The sequence below is a fragment of the Paracoccidioides brasiliensis genome (assembly GCF_000150735.1).
Source record: "Paracoccidioides brasiliensis Pb18 unplaced genomic scaffold supercont2.5, whole genome shotgun sequence".
Taxonomy (NCBI): Eukaryota; Fungi; Ascomycota; class Eurotiomycetes; order Onygenales; family Ajellomycetaceae; genus Paracoccidioides; species Paracoccidioides brasiliensis.
In genome coordinates this window covers 1,215,808-1,235,321 of record NW_011371362.1, presented here as the reverse complement: position 1 = coordinate 1,235,321, position 19,514 = coordinate 1,215,808, and the positions used below count along the sequence as shown (strand labels likewise).

General features: G+C 46.8%; 6 protein-coding genes across 6 annotated transcripts; 3 read left to right on the top strand and 3 right to left on the bottom strand.

Moving 5' to 3' along the window:
- Positions 1-2,510: 2,510 nt before the first annotated feature.
- PADG_04851 (uncharacterized protein) lies at positions 2,511-3,153 on the top strand (the record flags this gene model as incomplete). The annotated part of the gene is made up of 3 exons (XM_010762107.1): positions 2,511-2,586; positions 2,661-2,758; positions 2,854-3,153. 3 exons carry the CDS (start codon positions 2,511-2,513, stop codon positions 3,151-3,153), a joined length of 474 nt encoding a protein of 157 aa, XP_010760409.1.
- Positions 3,154-5,020: 1,867 nt separating this feature from the next.
- PADG_04850 (nuclear distribution protein PAC1) lies at positions 5,021-6,652 on the bottom strand (the record flags this gene model as incomplete). Its single annotated transcript, XM_010762106.1, has 3 exons — positions 5,021-6,253; positions 6,385-6,550; positions 6,615-6,652. 3 exons carry the CDS (start codon positions 6,650-6,652, stop codon positions 5,021-5,023), a joined length of 1,437 nt encoding a protein of 478 aa, XP_010760408.1.
- A 1,501-nt stretch (positions 6,653-8,153) lies between these two features.
- PADG_11835 (uncharacterized protein) lies at positions 8,154-11,317 on the top strand (the record flags this gene model as incomplete). The annotated part of the gene is made up of 6 exons (XM_010762252.1): positions 8,154-8,213; positions 8,306-8,514; positions 8,617-9,895; positions 9,927-10,714; positions 10,776-11,139; positions 11,282-11,317. The coding sequence occupies 6 exons, from the start codon at positions 8,154-8,156 to the stop codon at positions 11,315-11,317; spliced, it is 2,736 nt and encodes a 911-aa protein (XP_010760554.1).
- Positions 11,318-12,973: 1,656 nt separating this feature from the next.
- Positions 12,974-13,890, bottom strand: PADG_04848 (60S ribosomal protein L8-B; the record flags this gene model as incomplete). Its single annotated transcript, XM_010761859.1, has 3 exons — positions 12,974-13,174; positions 13,293-13,661; positions 13,708-13,890. 3 exons carry the CDS (start codon positions 13,888-13,890, stop codon positions 12,974-12,976), a joined length of 753 nt encoding a protein of 250 aa, XP_010760161.1.
- Positions 13,891-15,369: 1,479 nt separating this feature from the next.
- PADG_04847 (uncharacterized protein) lies at positions 15,370-16,334 on the bottom strand (the record flags this gene model as incomplete). Its single annotated transcript, XM_010762105.1, has 2 exons — positions 15,370-15,861; positions 15,984-16,334. The coding sequence occupies 2 exons, from the start codon at positions 16,332-16,334 to the stop codon at positions 15,370-15,372; spliced, it is 843 nt and encodes a 280-aa protein (XP_010760407.1).
- Positions 16,335-17,778: 1,444 nt separating this feature from the next.
- Positions 17,779-18,875, top strand: PADG_04846 (ribosome biogenesis GTP-binding protein YsxC; the record flags this gene model as incomplete). Its single annotated transcript, XM_010762104.1, has 2 exons — positions 17,779-18,299; positions 18,425-18,875. The coding sequence occupies 2 exons, from the start codon at positions 17,779-17,781 to the stop codon at positions 18,873-18,875; spliced, it is 972 nt and encodes a 323-aa protein (XP_010760406.1).
- Between the last annotated feature and the right edge of the window lie 639 nt (positions 18,876-19,514).

Below are 19,514 nucleotides of genomic sequence, written 5' to 3'. Positions count from 1 at the left end.
CCCTTATGTCCTTTCCTTTCTTCACCCCCCTCCTTTGCCCTCCTGTCCTTTTCTTGCAATAATAACCGCCCCCCGCGCGAACTAGTTTTCCATCCCTTTCCTTGTATCATCTATTTTTGCTTGACAGCCCGTCTTGGTTCCCCATATATTTCACCTATTATCATTCAACCCCTTTTTTGTACGGTTCCCATATATATAATCCATTCCTTCCCTTTGCTGTCCATAACATGATCTATTCCGCAATGCCGTCAAAAGCTCACAGCCTTCTCATGTCAACGCTCCCTATTGTTCACTCCTTCGCCGTTGGCCCACGTGATTTTCAGGCGGTACCTATTCTAGTCCAGACGCGCATGTTAATCTTAGCTGTCCAATTTTTTTTTGTCTCCTATTCTACTCCGTAGTTTACCATTATATACCACCCTGAGGCATACATACGAAACACACCTTGCCTCCTTTCGAAGTATTACCGTAGTTGGTGTTTCAAGGTGCTATATACACACATGAACATGGCTATGAGCAAGCACACTGAACATTTACTATATATATATATCTTTTGTCCATCATGTTCTTCTCTTTCAGTTCAGGAACTGTGTAGCTTACCTCGTGATTATTATTCCTTCTTGCGAACCACCAGAATGAAGAACACATGCTACTATCTATTCTATTCCGCATTGCTTCATCGTCTCTTCGGTTGATTGCTCCCATACACTCTATTAGTTCTGGTCCGGGGCGCCCCGATAAGTCGGTTAAGCGCCTGAAGCGCCGAACCAAGAGTGTTTGCTTTTGGTGTGGGGAACAGCAAAGCTAATGCGTGCTCCACCATGCCCAGTGTCATCATTCGCACAGCGTCAAATTATTTTTCTTGGTGGATGGCATAATGATATATGGGGGAAACAAGATAGCAAACCCTTCTGGCGACACCTGGGCAATCAATCTCCTGCGCTGTGAGAAGAGCTCTAGGGTTTCTGGTCCGCTGGTTTGAGGGTGCTCTTTATATCCTTCTGTATGAATCAGGCTCATTTCATTTTGATATACGTATGTCCTAGCTGCTCGTCACTCAGCCATTGTACCATCCCCACCTGCGAGCCTGTTGTAAAAAGAAGAGCAGTTTCACACCCTCGAAATTCCGTTGCGTTTCTAGCAGGAACCGACGGAAGGAACATTGATAACTATCCTGCATGATATTCATCTGCATTATGCGTTTTTCATGATCACATTTGAGAATGTCATAGTAGAGGACGCTTCCGAATCCCAAGATGTGGAATTTATCATGCCGTCCGAGTCCCTGTTTCATCCGGGGACTAAAGTGCAGAATACTGGCCAGAGCTCCTTCATAACGCTATTTGGAACCCTCGGTTCAAGTGTCCGGCTCGGTTTGAAAACAGCAAGGATGGAAATTTCTGGGACGAATAAATGTCAAGTGTCTTGCTAACAGTGATGAGAGTTTTTGCCTGGGACACTTCAGCCAATGCTATCATGTCATTGCACATATATTAAAAACCTTATGAATATACTCTTCTACAGTTGGCGTCTCAGGGGGAGAGGGAGTTGAAAACAAAGAAAAAAGTAAAGATGTAATGATCTTTTTTCCTTTTTCCTCTTTTTTCTCATCCTTTTTTTTTTTTTTTTTTTTTTTTTTTTTTTTTTTTTTTCTTTCGGCGAATCTCCATGGGAAAGCTTGCTGGCACGGAACGCCCTGCTGCTATCGTTTTCTAACTTCCGGGCTGTCACTGGTCGCTTCAGTGATCAGGCTGCGCCAGTCACCGACTTCAGGGGCCCGCCCACACGGGCTGCGTGTGCAAAACTAGCCCCAATCGGTAGCTATGGGCTGGCTATCACACCTTAAGTCGAACAACTGAGAACTATGTTGAAATAATATATCGCGACTGGCCAGCAGATACGAAGTGAAAAAAGGAACCCTCGGATCCTTGAATTCTTGTGGTCCATTCTCTCGAGACGGAAGTTTTGGCGGCAGTGCCTCGAAGCTATCAAAAAAGGAAAAAAAAAAAAGAAAAGAAAAGAAAAGAAAAGAAAAGAAAGAAGAGTGACTCGCTTCCTCCCCATTCTAATTCCTAGTTCTCGTAACGCATGGCATACCGTGGCACATTGCCTGACTTGCATACGGCATGTTTGACTCCAATCGGGCCAATTTTCAAGTTTGACTGTGGAGTCGAAGAAAGACAATACGAAGCACAGATTGAGCCTCCCTCTGCTGACCAAAGTAAAGGGGTTTCGCTGTTTGAAGAGCAAGGGGGCGCCTGAAGCTGGACCTCTGAAATGATATATCATATATATAGCGAGCGGCCTTCCCCAGCCAGTGGGCTATTGTCATTCTGAACACTTAAATCAGCCATTTTCTGTCATTCATTCGTTTAGTATAGTTATTTTCTTGTCGCTCTTTAGTGCTTTGATTTCAGTGAAGATACCCCTTAACATTTTTTCTTTTACTTTTAGAACTCTCAAATCATTTCATATCCAAGTTTCCCCTAATAATACCTTATCCCCGAAAAATGGCCACTGCTGAGCCAACCCATAACCCTAGCTGGACACACTCGTTCTGGGACATCCTGAACCCCATTGATACATGTACGTTGCGCACTTGTCGTGGATTGACTGTCGTTGGGTGTCGGAAAGCTAACAATGATTTACTCGATTTTCAGGTTTGGTCGGATGGTTCTGCCCATGTATTCTCTTCGGGAAGACGCAGGCTCGTATGGAGGACCCCACTCTCCAGAACTACAGTCCCATTAACGACAACGTAAGTAGCCAAAAGGAACAGCTCTTATCCCTCTCTCTCAGTTTCACATCAATCGCATTTCCGCCTAAGCCCTTCTAAAACTGTCCAAATACCAGTGCCTCATCTTCTGCGGCCTGAACTGCTTCGCCGTCGCATGGCTCCTAGTCGCAAAGAGACGAATTGAGATGCGCGAGAAATACGGCATCACGCAGACTCATCTTGAAAAGTTCTTGAAAATGGAACCGGGCTCCATCAAGGCGAAGCACAACTTTGAAGAGTCCCATCTCCAGGACTGTCTTAGCGCCTTCTTCTGTCCGTGCTTCGCCCTCGTCCAGGAAAACAAGGAGGTGATAGCTCGTCAAGCTGCTGGCCAGGGCTACCAGAAATCTCAGTCCATGTCTTATCCACCTGCTTAGTTTTGGCAACGGGGTTGAAACCGGGGGCGGGAGATGGGATTTGGAAATATACTATTTCTTATAGTATTTTCGTTCAATTGCCTCGACGGACGGGTGGACGGTGGACGGTGGACTGTTCGAATTTTACGCATTATTTCGCTTTAAAATAAGCCTGATATATAGAATACCCTGCTGGAATGATATTTCCGATCTCTTTCAAACAATAAAACAATCAGTCCCCTTTTAATTTGTACCTGATGAACGGACAACCATAACAGTTCGTACGTTTTTGTTCATTTTGCCCCTTTTCCCACATCTAAAACCTCGCCACGGCAAAAATATCGCCAGGGAAAGACGTTCACAATTAATGCATGGCCGGCTCAAAATATATGCCCCAGGACTCAACCTGAAGACAGCCTGACATCCATAGATGGTGAACTCGAAGACCAGCTTCCAGGACACTGCAAAGTTTTCCTTGCTTGCCCTTGAACCCCACTGGCATCGTACGTAACTAACCTTAGACGCTGACTCGGCAAAAACCCGTTACAGAGTAGGCTTCCACCCCGCTCTCAACTCACTTGCAGAGATCATACAACTGCCACCTTTTTGCATTTTGTTCTCATAACTAGCGCTGTCCGCCGTGATGTCAACTTCTTCTTCTTCTTCTTCTTCATCCTCCGCGAAGACTCACTCTCTAAATATGCAAATATCCATGTCCACACCCGCGTTCATGGCTTAACCTAATTCGTCCTGAAACCACTGAGCCAATGACCTCATTCCTTGCTCATTGCTCGTCCTTATCGACTGCTTAGACGCGGGTGATTCTGAATCTGGAGAACTCCGATTTCCAGGCACCAAGGCCACCGTATTCCAAAACGCCTTCTTGGGAGATAAGATGTAAGCCAAGTTTGGAGCCTCGGGTTCAACAATGGAGCGTGAAATATATATATATATATATATATATGCATATCATATTAGCTACCGGTGCCGCACCGGAGGAGAGTCTAACGACGAAGAGCAATCTATTAAAAACCAGTTTCTATTATTTTATTCCCCCAATGTTGAGATTACTTTTCTTCCACATGGATGACCCTATCGCCATTTCACACATAGCTTTCCGCAATCACCCATTCCCCCCTGAACAATGGCCTCTCTTCTCTGTATGCGCAGAACTCCTCAGGCGCTGCGGTGTGCTCTCACCAACCTTCTGTTTTAACTACCGCGGCTCGCCAGTTGTCTTTTATCTTGCTGGTAGAATCTGAAATGTGGATAAACGAGCTGGCTATCTGGGGAATGACCGCATATGCGGTACAGAGAGCTTCTCTGATAGAGTGGGAGAGACATGGTCAGGGCAACGACATCAGTCTAGAGAATGATTTTCGAAAAATTTTTTTTAAAAAAAAAATGAATTAGGAGGTTCATCGGTTAAGGGAAGATGCGCCGGAGGAAGTTAGGAGAGCTACGTTGAGTTTTGGATATATTCATGGCGGTGAGGAAAATTCGCAGCTAGTCTGATCAACAAAACCGTGCATAAATGAGATGAGCGTATTATAAGTTTGGAAAATGGCAATGGAAAAGAAACGAAGGAGAAAAGGAAAGGAGGTGCAAAGGCAGGTAAATAGGTTTGAGCAAAAGATAAAGAGGAAGGGGGAAAAAAAGGAAAGAAAAGAAGAGAAAAGAAGAGAAAAAGTGCCGTATAAAGCAAAACCATCCCTCAAGGGTGTGTTCCATCATCTAATTTATGTTCCTTTTCTGAATTCAAGGGCTTCTTGGGCTTCTTCCATTCTTTCTCCTGTGATGACTTACATATAGTGTGTCAACCACTCTCCCGAGTCCTGATCTTAAGCCATGCTATGTGATGTGCAGGATGTTCACCCCGCCACAATCCTCACGACGCAAACACCCTCACCTTCAAATCCACACTCCCCGTCGCAATCACACAGCGAATTCCCATCATCGGCCCGCCGCCAGGATCTTCCTTCTTCCCCGTCGGAACAACCCCATTAATAGCAGAGGCAGCAAGCGCACCCCCATTCGCAGAAGCAGCAGTCGACGTATCATCCCCATTCACAACCCCAGCATCTTTGATAATATTCGGCGCCCACCGTATACAGCTGATAAAGTGCCCATGTGCATCCTTCACCGTGCGAACACACTTGCATTCCTGCGTCAGATCCCAGCAGCGGAGCGTCTTATCGTCGCTGACGGAGAGCAGATATTTGCCTCCTGGATGGAACGCGAGGGCGCGAACCCAATTGTCGTGGCCGATGAGGGTTTTGATCAACGTCCCGCGCGCATCCCATATGCGTATGGACTTGTCGCGCGAGCCTGTGGCCACATATTCCGCCGACGAGGAGGATGGGGGTGCCTTTTTCAGCCCCGCCAGAGCTGACAGGTGCGGATAGCTGGTTGGCGGGGCGAAAGCGACACATTCGACCGCGTGTTCGTGGCCGAGGAAAGTGGATTTGGTCTCGCCGGAAGAAACGTCCCAGAGGCGTGCGACTTGGTCGTTTCCGGCTGAGAAGAGGAAGCGGCCGTCCGGCGAGGCTGCGACGTCCCGCACCCAGTCTACATGTCCACGCAGCGTCTTGACGCAGTATCCCGTCGTGACGTCCCAGATACGCAGGGTTTTGTCACGGGAGGCGGAAACGAGGAGGTTGCCTGAGAGCGGAGAGCCGGCGGCGCCGGAGGGGATGAATCGGACGGCAGAGACGCTGTGGTCGTGGCCTGGGAGGGTGCGGATGTTTTTGTACCCGTCTGATGGATCCCAGAGTTTGATTGTGAGGTCTGATGAACATGAGGCTAGTAGGGTGCCGCCGCGGGGTCCGCCGTAGTCCACATCCAATACAGCTTTTGTGTGGCCCTTTATTGTCCGCTCGAGCTCACCTAGCTCCCAGTCCCATATCTTGATGGTTGTGTCATCCGATCCGGATGCAAGGGAGGAGAAGACGGGATGGAAGCCCACGCAAGTTACGGGCTCACGGTGGGATTGTAGAATGTGTCTGGCGGGGGCATGGGGCAGCCAGGAGACGGGGTCTTGGTTTCTTCGGGCGAGGGATGTTGGAGTAGCAGAGTCCAGCTCGGATTGGAGGGCATTGTTTCGAGATTCTAAGTCCATGATCTGCATGAATATGTAAATATAACCGTTTTTATCAGGGATATTTTTTATGGGACCAGTATCACAAGCAAGAAAACAAGGGAACAGAGGAAAAAGCCATGTCTGATATTGGGCCACTTCCCGTTCGAGCTGACCTTTTTTTGCAACCGCACCACGCTCGTCCACTTCTTTTCCAAAAGCCCTTCATATTTCTTCGCGGTGGAGTCGTCAAGCTGGACACTGTCAGCTAACTCTTCGCGTAGCGCAGCGGCACTCTTCGGTAGGTTGGCGGATAGGAGGTAGGCGATCATGGCCTTATGACTGCATATATACACCAGCATAATCAGCAGATATGTTTGAATATAGGGATAAATTGGAAACGCACAGCTCTTCCGCCTGGCGGGCAGTCAGTAATTGGCTCATGGTTGTGGCGATGGATGCTGGCTGGTAGAGTATTGTTTTATACTGGGGGGCTCTCTTCTCAGGCGGCCCCCTCCACGACCACCCAACGAGACCTTGCCCACCAAGCTTTGCCAGATAACTTGGTGATATATAGACGGAGAGGGTATATCAGGTAGTGGAAATGGCCATAGAACGACCAGGTATTGGGCGGGCAGATGCGCAGGTAAAGGAGGAGTTGGATGGTAGCACTGAATGAAGAGCGCGCGTGGCGGATAACTGAAGGTTAGTTATATGATGTCGTCCTTTAATAAGAAGAGGAACGCATAGTTTCATAGAAGATGCAAGACAGATCTCTGACAAGCCATGAATGAAGCATTAAATATGCAAATGGAATACTCTTAACATTCTTCATAAATATTCACTTGGTCTTCACAATTTGTTTATCTCTGCAGGTTCCAACTCTACTGTAGATGTTGACTCCACCAGCGGCCAAGGCCAGTTCAACTAAATAACTACGCGCGCTGTGCTAAGCGCGTTGCGTCCGAGACTGCCGCTTGACACAGGGACAGCGACATCCTCCATATACTTATCTGAAGAATGAATGATTGATGGGGGCGTATGGAATGGCAATAAGAATGGACCTTTCTACTTTGAGGGGCTGAGAAATTACTATTCTTGTGAATGTATATATACACTGTACTTTTCTGCTCCGTCCTCTGTTCTGCGTTCTGCAAAAACCACTTCATCCCGTAGCAGCTGGACACTAACATAGTTAAGCTATTCTGACCCTTCTGGTTGATCTCAAATACAGCAGAGTGCGCGTATCCTCGAGTCTCGAGACGAGCCAATACTGATTAATATTCAATTAACTCGGCGGCTAAAAACAGCGCAGAGCAGAGTCACGTCCTAACTATAACAACTCGACACTAAATCGTCAAGTCTCTGTTAACTGTTGACGTTTTGCCGCAAATCGACAGGTTTACGATTGGTTGGTGGGTGAACTAATCATTAGTAAGTTGTGTTTGGGAGGGGGTTTTGCGGAGCCCACGCGCCTGGGAGAGACTACGGAACAGGCCCGGCCTATCCCAAGATCCCAATTTCCATTTCTCCCTCCCCCTATTCCCAGCAAATTATAATTTCGACCTTGTTCTCTTGTTGTTCCCTCGAGATAGCTTATCTCATATTGCGTTTGCCCTCAACAAAGGACCGTGCATATTCCTAGACCACCACCCACACCAAACCCAACCCAATCCAACCCGCGACTTTCGTCCGATCGCTTTTTTCTTTCTTGCTGCTGGTCCTTTAATAAGGTGTGTTTAACCCGTCATAGCCACCTCTGTTCATTTTCTGTTTCTGTTTCAGTGTTGTTTGCTGCGTGGCCTCTCCATCACCCGTGGGCGGTTGGGCATCATTATTGGGAGTACGCAAGACACACACACACAGGGGGTTTCACCTAGGAATAACGGCGCTAAGTAACTGACCTTCTTAGGGAGACCATCGCGATTACACCCTCGCACACGAAATGGCTGAACAGGAAGAAGACTTTAGCTCTTTGCCTCTACCAGATAGATTCGCTCACAAGGTCGGCGCTGCGATGTCCTAGACTCCTACACCTTGCCCCCGCGCGACTATCCCCCGCTTGTTTGGGTTGATGCTGACCTGATCTGGAAATAGAATTGGAAAGTTAGAAAAAGTGGTTATGAAGATGCAACAAAACAGTTCGAGAAGTCACCAGATGAATCGGACCCCGTGTTTCGACCGTTCTTACAAGATCCGGGATTATGGAAGGGGGCCGTTGCAGATGCAAACGTAGCTGCGCAACAGGAAGGCCTGAATGCGTACTGCGCCTTTCTAAAATATTCTGGTGTTCAGGGATGCACAAGGTATGCATATGTTCCATGTATTGATTATGATGATGTGGGGATTGGATGGAACATTTCTATATACGAATCGGTATATTGACGTTGGATGAAAAAAATAACCAGGACTCGGGGAACCACAATTCCCGCTATTACTGAAAAGGGATTACCGTCGACTCGCCCTGCAGCTAAAGCCAGCGCATTAGAGGCTATACTGCTCTGTATTGAACTTGATAGGCCGGATTCAGTCGTCGAAGATCTCATCCCCGCCCTCTCCCACAAGTTACCTAAGGTAATCGCACCAACTCTCGCCGCATTGACAGCCGTATTTCACAACTACGGTTGCAAGATCGTCGACTCAAAGCCAGTTTTGAAAGCCCTACCAAAGGTTTTTGCTCATGCAGATAAGAATGTTCGAGCAGAGGCGCAAAATTTAACCGTGGAACTCTACAGATGGCTCAAAGACGCTATGAAACCGTTGTTCTGGGGGGATTTAAAACCAGTGCAACAACAAGATTTAGAAAAGCTGTTCGAAGCTGTTAAGCAGGAACCTTCACCGAAACAGGAACGATTTACACGAGCACAGCAAGAAGTGATGGCAGCAGCGAGCAGCCAACCAGGTGATGGGGATGGGGATGCAGGTGCGGGAGATGGAGGAGAAGACGAAATGGAGGCAGAAGTTGATGTGTTTGATCTTGCAGAGCCAGTTGACGTGTTGGCTCAGGCGCCCAAGGATCTCCACGAGAAGCTAGCGTCGTCGAAATGGAAGGACCGTAAAGAAGCGCTCGATGCCCTCTTCGCCGCTGCGAACGTTCCCAGGATCAAGGACGGGCAATTTGACGAAATAATACGTGCGCTGGCGAAATGCATGAAGGATGCGAACGTCGCTGTTGTGACTGTCGCTGCTAACACTATAGAAGCTCTTGCTAAGGGATTACGCAAAAGTTTCGCCAAGTACAAGCCTGCTATTCTAGCACCTATCCTGGAACGCCTGAAAGAGAAAAAACAATCAGTTGCGGATGCCCTTGGTCTTGCATTGGATGCAGTCTTCGCTTCAACTAGCCTTTCAGATTGTCTTGAAGAAATAATAGAGTTCTTAAAACACAAAAACCCACAAGTCAAGCAGGAGACCTTGAAGTTTTTGATCCGCTGCCTCAGAACAACAAGGGATGTTCCGTCAAAGCCAGAAACCAAGTCGATAGCGGATGCCTCTACAAGGCTACTGACGGAATCTAGCGAAGCCACTCGGTCCGGTGGTGCTGAGATCCTGGGAACTTTGATGAAGATCATAGGCGAAAGGGCAATGAGTCCCTACCTAGATGGCCTGGACGACATCCGAAAATCAAAAATAAAGGAATTCTTCGATACAGCAGAGGTTAAAGCCAAGGAGCGCCCAAAACCCATCGTTGGCCCTCCCAAGGGTTTAAGTGTTCCAGGAGCAGGAGCAAAGAAACCCATTGCCAAGAGACCCGCGGGGCGCAGTCAAGAAACCGGTTCCCGCTGCGGCTCCCGTAGAAGAACCCGCCCCAGTGCCAACTACAGCGAAAAAGGCAATTCCTTCAAAACTTGGCCTTCCCAAGGCCGGAGGCATGACAACACCTGGATCTGGGCTTAAACTTCGAAGAAAGCTCGCGGGGCCCGGGGGTGCACCTGCATCTCCGCGAAGAGTTGTCTCACCACCTTTTGAAGAAAATCCCTCCCCTGCTGCTGCTGCTGCCGCCGCCGCCGCTCCGACTCCAGGACCTAAGTTTGGCATGGGTAATCGGGGCCTTGCGGGCCGTTCACTTGGACGAACAGCACCTGCAAGTTCCGAGTCTGCACCATCATACGCCCCCCCGGTGTCAGTAAGCGCCGGCATGTCTGCGATCGAACGCGCTGAATTGGAAGAACTCCGCTTAGAAAAGGAGCGGTATTCGCGGATGGTAGAGAATCTACAATCCGAGCGAACGAAACTTATGTCCGAGATCAACGAGCTCCAAAATCAAAATGCACAGCTTATAGAAGACCACACGAGAGATGTGTTGAGTATCAAAGCCAAGGAGACACAGCTGGTTCGAGCACGTAGCGACGCAGAGGCGGCGGAGCAGAATGTGCAGAAACAGCAGAGGGAAATCGACAGGTTGAAGAGGGAATTGTCTCCGCGCTGTGCGGGCCAGCGCTTCAAGTCCGCCAGCTTCTACTACTCTTCCAGATATGGGCCTGAATATGGGAATTGGAGATGGCGGTATATACCAGGACAACGGGAATGGGCATAACAACAACAACAATAATAATAATAATAACAGTAATATGAACGGCCCGCCCTCGCGGTCCGGTCTACATTTCGGCTCCCGCTTCGACAGCGCACGACCTAAGAGTTACATGTCTGCCAGCCCCAGTGAGGAAAAGGAGAACACTAACGGTCTCGAATCGCCTGGTCTAAGTGGTGGTGGGTATGCGGGACGCAGAAAACTTAGCCCCCCTATTGGTTCATCGTATACGTCTGGCAGGACTAGTCCGGCGAGGATGTCTGCTGGTGGGCGGACAGGGTCGAGCGGAGATGGGTTAACGACTGCGTCCGCGTCGATATCGCAAGGCGAGCCGGCTGAGAATTGGAAGAGGGCCGCGGAGGTTACGAGTCAGTTGAAGGCGAGGATTGAGCAGATGAAGGTATTTTTTTTTAATTTATTTATTTTTTTGTGATATTTTTCTTTAGATCATCCGTCGTGTCTGTTCGGGCGCGATGTTTCTTTCTAAAAATTAACTTTATAACGGATATCGGTTAACTGTGCGTTTATTTTGATGTCTTTAGGCACGGCAAGGACTTTCTCGACCGGCGCCAACATAGTCCGTTCCACAGTGTGGGAAGAGAGATAATAATCCGTTTCCCGTCGGCTAGTCATCCCCTATATATATAGCCCTTTCTTAACTCTTGCTGTTCATCGCTCTCCTCTTTAACGATTGTCATTGTCATTTTTCATTTTTCATTTGTTTGTTCTTATATATCTTCCTTTGCCTCCTTTTTTTTCATTTATTTCCTTTTGTCTCTCTCTTTCCCTCCTACGCTTCGTCCTGTTGAACATTGTCAATACCCCCAAATCAACTTTTTATTTTTATATCTCTTCTGCATCCTTTTATTTGTTATTATTTTTTTTTCTCTTTCAAATCCTTTTTGCTGACTCTGACTGCGAGTTTCCTGAGTGCTCTTTTTCTCTCCCTTTTGTTTCTGTTTCTGGCTCTGGAACGTCAGGGGCATGGAGGAAGGCGTAGGAGGACCTAAAAATGGACAACCATAATTCAATGAAATCAAAAAAAAAAAAAAAAAAATGTTTTGATATAAAATCTAACCCAGGGCTATCGACCACTCACTTACACATTGTGCTCTGATGGGATGGAACGAGGGATTGTTTTTCGGTTTTGTTTTGGCTGATTTTGTTCGCGGTTTTTGTTAATAGTTTTTTCTCTTTTCCCTTTTCCTTTTTTTTTGGGGTTTTTTTTTTAATGCCAGGATTCTTTTCCTTGTCGATTTATCCCTTTTTCCTTGGGTGGTCTATTTTCCTTCTTTTGCTTCTCAACTTCCTCTCATTAAGGTCCTCCGCCAAGCAATTCTCCTCCTTCACAATATTTTTGTCAAGATTTGAATGTTCGCGTCTGTTCGCGTTTTGGACTTGCTTTCCCCCTTTACCCTTGTTGGCTACCTCCAACTCCTGCAGTTTTCATCTTTGGGGAAGAGAGTAGTATTGCTATCGACATTACATTATAATTCTTATGATAGAATCTTGGGTGTTTTGTTGGTGTGAGTTGAGAGGGCGGGTGATGGCTTGGCAAGGGGAGGATAATAATGTATACGAGAGTTGGATATATAGCGAATGAGAACATGATTATTTTTGGGCAATTTACTCTCCGTTGGAAATACTTGAAAATAACTAATTCTGTATAGTTGTAATGTGAGCGCTCAAAAAGACCTGAATATTGAGTTGAAATAGATGCTCGGGATTTGAACGATATCGCTTTACCAACCATGGATTGACCTCGGAAGGGCACTAGAAATAGCTACGCAGGAGATACTTTGAGGAAGACTGTCATGACAGGAATTATCATGAGGTTCACGTGTTAATTGATTTTGCTTAATGGGAAGATGCGCCCAACGGGTATATGCTTAATTCATACATCATTGGAGAGAGAAAGGACCAGAGGGAGAGAGAGAAGAGAGAGTTAGGACCGATATGCGTGGGTTAATGTTCATTCGGTTCAGAAGATGGTATTCAGCTCGTTGTTCCTTTGCCTCTTCTTCCCCGGTTTAACCTATAGTGCCTTCATGGCCAGTTCCCCCATCACCATGGAGAGAGAGGACCAAAAAAAAGAAATGAAATGAAGAAGATATGGAGGTAAGGAGGAAACGCCATGCAAAACTAACTTCGAACCGAATTAATTTTCTGTAGTGATTTTATCATTTTTAATCAAAGATCGTAACCATGGGCGATGGGGCTAAAGAAAAGAGGATTTAGAGCTTGATGGCGTTCTCGGAAGCCTTGCGTCTCTTGGTCTGTCTTGCATTGGCCTTGGCACCCATGATACCTCCACCCCAGTGGCGCTTGCTCTCCTCGTACTTATCGCTGTATCCCTCCTTGATGGCGGAGATAAGCTTAGAGAGCTCAGTTTTGTCTTCAGAGCGGACTTCGGTCAGAGCAAGGACGGCGGCAGTCTATAGTTTTTTTTTTTTTTTTAAAAAAAAAAAAAAATCAGTATCATAGGTAATATAATGATTTTTTTTGGAGAGTTTTAAGAATGATAAGTTCCAGGGCGATTAGCTTTGTCTTTACCTTCTTGTGGACGACAGTTCCGAGTCTAGCCTTGCCCTTGATAATGGCATATGGAACACCCATCTTGCGGCACAGGGCGGGAAGGAAGACGACGAGTTCAATAGGATCAACATCATTGGGAATGAGAACGAGAGAAGCTTTCTTGTTCTCAATGAGGCCGACAACGTGGTTAAGACCGTACTTCACAGCATATGGCTTCTTGCTGACGTCCTCTTTTTTCTTGCCGGCCTCGATGGCGGAGGCCTCCTTGAGGAGACGCTCCTTCTTCTCAGCCTTGGATTCTGGGCGGTATTTGTTCAGAAGCTTGAAGGCTTGGGCGGCGGTGTTGCGGTCCAAAGTGTTTTGGAATTGGGCGATCGCGGGGGGGACCTTGAGGCGGAGGTTCAAGATTTTTCTTTTGGCGCTGCAGACGGACGTATTCAGGCCATTTCACCATGCGCGAAAGGTTACGCTTCGGTTGGATATCCTGGCCAATGCCGAAGTTGCGGGGGCGCTTCTCGATAAGAGGGTTCTGCAGATTTTTTGAGTCAGTGATTTGAACACATAGTTCTGAGGACACTTTACTTTGGCTGAGAGGAAAAGAAGAAGAAATTGACATACCTTGGGAGCCTTCTTAGAGCCAGCCTTTCCCTGGGGGAAGGGGGCGGCCGCGACTTTCTTTCCTTTGGGAGGCTGTCATTGAGAAAAAGAAGAACATCAGCGAATCTTGTTCAGCTAAATTCTGTATCTTCTTTTGAACTCTACAGAGACGATGGGCTTCGCATTTCTGCTCTGCTCACTACTCAAGCCAAGTCATCGCCATCCACAACCATTCTCGACGAGAGGCTGGTGGTGGACAACGGAAATTTTGGGCTTCATCGAGCTTGCCATGCTCTGTCTGTCGAAGACACTCAGGTCATCAACAAAACATTGCAGAGGCTCGAGGAATCATTCACATGTCATATTGGAATTTGAAATCTTACCATTGTTATCGGCGTTGGTCGAGGTTGTCGTGGTTTCGTTGGCTGGCGGGGACAAGGAGAAGAGGGATGAAGAAAAGGAAATCGTGTGTTGCGGTTTTGAGGGATGTTGGGATGTGCATTATTACTGAAAAGGGCTTAGCGTAGAATGATTTAAGCGAAAGTTGCCCTAATCACATGGAATATTTCTAACTAAGCTGTTGTTCCTATTCAGGACTAGTGCCACCGTGGCATGTACATAGTGCCAACAACAATCGGGGGAAACGGGAACTCGACATAATTACTATTATGCTGAAATGTGTTCAGTCGTGTTTAATGCGGAGGACGTGTTTAAAATGAATCTCCAAATTTGCCACGAACCCACATGGCCTAGTCCCAATCGGCCAGTGAATACCCATGATGGAAATCCATCATTCACTCAATGGTCAGGTGAGTTCGTGGCAATTTGGCGATTTGTTTCTAGCACGTGCTCTCTATCAAACACTACTGGAACACATAATGCAATTCAATAGCGAAGAGCCCATGTTAATTCCTTGGGCTACCCGACCTAGTCAAGCCTTTCCCGTGCGGGGCCAGCGCCCGGCGCTTCCCATATGTCTCTGTCCACCTACATTCGATGTACACCGTACTCAACCGGCCATCACATGGAACTTCCGCGAGTAACTAGGTATGACAGGTAGGATTATGTAATAGTCACTGTGTGTGTGTGTGTGTGTGTGTGTGTGTGTGTGTGTGAAGCAACATATGGACTAGATGTACATACAAAATATAAAAAGGAGCATGATCGTAGAGGATGAGATGATCATATTTGGAATCAGAGAATTATCCGCCTCTGTGGGGAGTAATTCTCATAATAATCACACCTAACACGCCTTTGACTCTTTGGAGAAAGCATCCATGAAAGTTATAGGAAGATAGGAAAAGAAGGGGGGGGTATAATGTCTCTCACATGCACTCATGACCTCGGTTCTATAAACATCACCACCCGAACGCCGAAGATCCGTAGCTCAGACTCAGAAAACATGCCATGCCATGCCATTAGGGCATCCATGGGTATGTTAAAAAGGAAACAGAAATCACCGAAGCAAGATTCCTCCATGATACTTTCTTCCTCTACCTCATCTCCAAGGCACCCCCAGCCCTGGAACCCCCCCCCTTCCAATTGCCGTGCTCCCCGCCTCCACGGCCTTCCGCTTCCCCTTTGACCCCTCCTGACTCTTAACACCTTGCACAATCCGCTCAAGATTCGTCTCCACCACAACTCCGCCCACGACCATCTCGCCAAGCACCGCATGCATCGTCTCAAAACCAAATATAAGATCCAGCTCGCATACGTTCTCGAACAAGCGGTCCAGCGCTTCGACGAAGACTTGGATCAGATCAATCAGGGCGAGGGGAGATTCGGTGGAGGTGGAGATTAGGATGAAGGAGAGGGTGGCGTAGGTTCTGTAGGTGATTTGGGTGGGGGCATCGGAGAAGCCGTTGGAGGAGTTGGAGCTGGCGCCTTCGGCGAGCAAAGGGGGGAGGGGGAGGAAGTTGCAGGCTGATGAGGGGCGTTGGGAGACGAGGTTGTATATCTGTGCGATGAGGGATTGTTGGGTTTGTGTGTCCTGATTTCAAAAGAAGGGTTAGTTGAGTTTGTAATTGCTGAATACACGAGGAGGTTATTATCTAGGATGATTTGAGTTGACAGCGATGTAATTTGGTGCTAGGGAATAGTGGGTTGTTATACAAGCTGGGTGTAGAATTTGGTCAGTCGAGGCTGACCACTGTTATTAAAGACCAGTACAGCGTTTATCATGGCGTCTAGCTGCCGGGGATATGTGACAACAATGTACCGTTCGGGGACTGTTGGGCGGTGTTGAGAATCCCAGGAGTGGTGAGTGTTGTGTTGTTGACTGAGAAGAAGGGAAAGACGAGCGAAATGACCGCATTCGGCGCAGGTTGCCGTTTGCTCTGTTTGTCTCGTTTGCTGTGTTTGCCTTGATAACACCTCGTCCGTAAGTTCTTGCTCAATTAGCGTGATTTCAATTAGTGTATGGAATTTTGCACCGGCGCCATTCAGTAACCAATAAGATCCCATCAAAGTTTATATGGATGATAATTGGTCACTTGGTTTGCGATTCCTCCTTGAGCTGGCGGGATGTTGTATAGAATTCAACATGTTTGAAGCTGCCAACCAATATGGAATCCACCAAAAAACCTATCAAACCCAGTGGTAATACTCCATATAAGAATTAAATCTTATGGCCCAGCTAATTAATTGATTCTCCAGGCCATATGAAGACACCTAAGAAATAGCAAGCAATGGGTCTCTTTATTGACCACTAAGCTGCCTGCTGAGCCCGCCATTGAATCCTCTATAAGCACTGAAATTCCTGTCATTCAGCAGGTAACTCCTTACTCAGTTTACCTTGACAACTACTTTACCTCCATTGCTGTATTCAAATTACTACGTGAGAAGGGATATGGTGCTTGTGGAACTACTCGACCAAATCAGGCTCCATCTCTTCTATCTGAACTTAGAGAGCATACGGCAGCTATTCCATGGAATACTCTGCATGCCATTGAGAATGAGAATGTTCTCTGTCTTGCCTGGCAAGATAATAATATGGTATTAGCACTGACTACAATCCATTCATTGGACACCTTTATTGAGCGTACTCGAAAGCGGCCTGGAGAGCTCTCAACAAATGCTAAAATTGTACAGAAGATCTTTGAAGGTCAGCCACAAAAGAGATTGAAAATTCAAATTATAGATGACTATAATCATAAGATGAATGGGGTGGGCCTAGCAAATCAGTTCTGCACAGCATATACTAGCCATAGAATCACTATCAAACCTGGCTCCCTATTTTCTACTGGCTTATTGATTCTGCACCAGTCAATGCCTATAGGCTTCAATATATATATAAGAACCAGCAGAGTATTCCAAAAAGAACCAGCCTTCTCATATAAGCTTTCATGAACGGCTTACCAACAACTCTTTGAATTCACCCCAACGATCGAATCAGATTGCTTTACCAAAGCAATCAGTTTGTGTCTGGTGTCAGTATAAACAAAAGCTAGGTCAGCAACAACATAAACAGACACCAAGATCATATTCTGGTTGCTCAGCATGTCAAAATATGCCTCTCTGTTTGAATACTTGGTGTTGGGAGGAATTCTATGCGATTACCCAATCTAATAGTGACAACCTTAATACACGGTAATACGAAAGTTACCTTAATAATTCAATGAGAAATCATATAATATACACTAATTGAGACCGCGCTAATTGAGCAAGAACTTACGGACGAAGGTTGAAGAGAGCTTCCCGGCAAAACAATAACCCGGTCATCTTCATCGGCATAATTTTGAGCTTCCAACGCATCGAAACTATAACAACCAGTTGACAAATCCCAACCCATAAATACTCTACGTATTCCCCAATGCCGAATTCCCCGGTACCTCCGCATACCCCCCCCCCCCCCCCCCCTAGACATACCACAGGCCCAAAGATAAACACCAGGGAAACCTAGACAACCATGGCCTTCGCCGCCTCAAAGCTCGCAACATCCACAGGCCCAAACGTAGCCAAAACCTTCCTCAGACAAACAATCAACCAACCCAAAACGGACTACATCATCAAATACCCCGAACCCTCCGAACTAACCCTAAAAGAGTACGCCTTCTACTATGATACCTCTCCCCCTTCCGGCCAACAGCTATGGCACGCCGAGAGCTTCTTCAAATCCTCCAAACACTCCCCCATACAGATGTGGACCGCAAGTGAATTCCGCACCATACCCATGTCCAATGTGCCCGAGGTGGTGTTCCTGGGCAGATCGAACGTGGGCAAGAGTTCGCTGCTGAATGCGCTGATGGACCAGGACGTGTGCTATACGTCGTCGAAGATCGGGCGGACGCACACGATCAATGCGTATGGGGTTGGCGGGAGGAAGGCCGGGGAGGCGCAGGTTGTCCTAGTCGATACGCCTGGATACGGGAAGGGGAGTCATGAGGAGTGGGGGAAGGAGATTATTAAGTATTTGACGAAGAGGAAGCAGTGAGATTTTTTTCTTCTTCAATTATATATTGTTGTTGCATTCAAAGGGGAATGCCCAACAAAGAGAAAATAAAAAATAAAAAATAAAAAATAAAAAAATCTCCCGCTAACCAACACCAACCCAGACTCCGGCGCACCTTCGTCCTCATCGACTCCCACCACGGCTTAAAACCCGGCGACCGCGACATCCTCTCCCTCCTCCGCTCCACCGCAATCCCGCACCAAGTCATCCTCTCAAAGGCCGACTCCGTCCTCGTCAAGGGCAACTCAAAACGCGTCCCCCGCGGTATCACGGATGCCAAAATTCAAAAACTCGCATCTCTCGCTGAGAGGACTCTGCACAAGGTGCAGCCCGATCGAGACGTGGGGAAGGGCGGCGTTGAGTTGGGGGTTCCGGCGTTGGGGGAGATTATTGCCTGCTCGGCGCGGGTGACAAATGAGTATGAAAGTTATTTGGGGATTAATGCGATTCGGTGGGCGGTTCTCCGGGCGGTCGGGTTGGAGGAGAACAACATGTTTAGGTATATGGGGGAAAGAAGAGGAAGAACTGGAGTAGAAAGAAGGCAGTCGGGATAATTTTAACCATCTGCTTAACCCACATCACCTTTATTTTTAAGATCCCCTCTGGTTTGCTGGCTTAATCGGGGCCTTTTTTGGTTGTTTTGGGAATCATGTTATCTTTCTGGTCTTCATGTGCCAAATCCGCACGCATACTTACGTATACTTCTGTTAAAAGTTAGCCCTGCCCTCTCCGACTTTTCATTTCTGTACAATAGATATCTTATTCGCCTGTCCCTTTCTTGTAATATAGTTATATAAATGTAAAGATCTCTGTTCTGCACATGTTTTAAAACTCTATCACACTGAATGATCGGACTGATTACCTATAACACTTACTAGAAAGCATATTTAACCACAAGAGGCATGATCTCATTTCCAAAGCCTTGCAAATAGTATATGCAGAATTACACGTATATAATTCTCTACAAGATCAAGAACGGAAAGTTGGAAATACTACTTGATCAATATAATCATAAGAAGTTATCATAAGAGAGAGCTTAATTCTCAGAGCACCTCATAACAAGAGAAACTAAGGAGAAAGAAAACAACGAAGAATATATATATTTTTAATAATAACAAAATTAACAAATAATAAAACATAAAAACTTGCCACTTACCACAACACAATATCATAGAGAGGTATCATTGCATGCC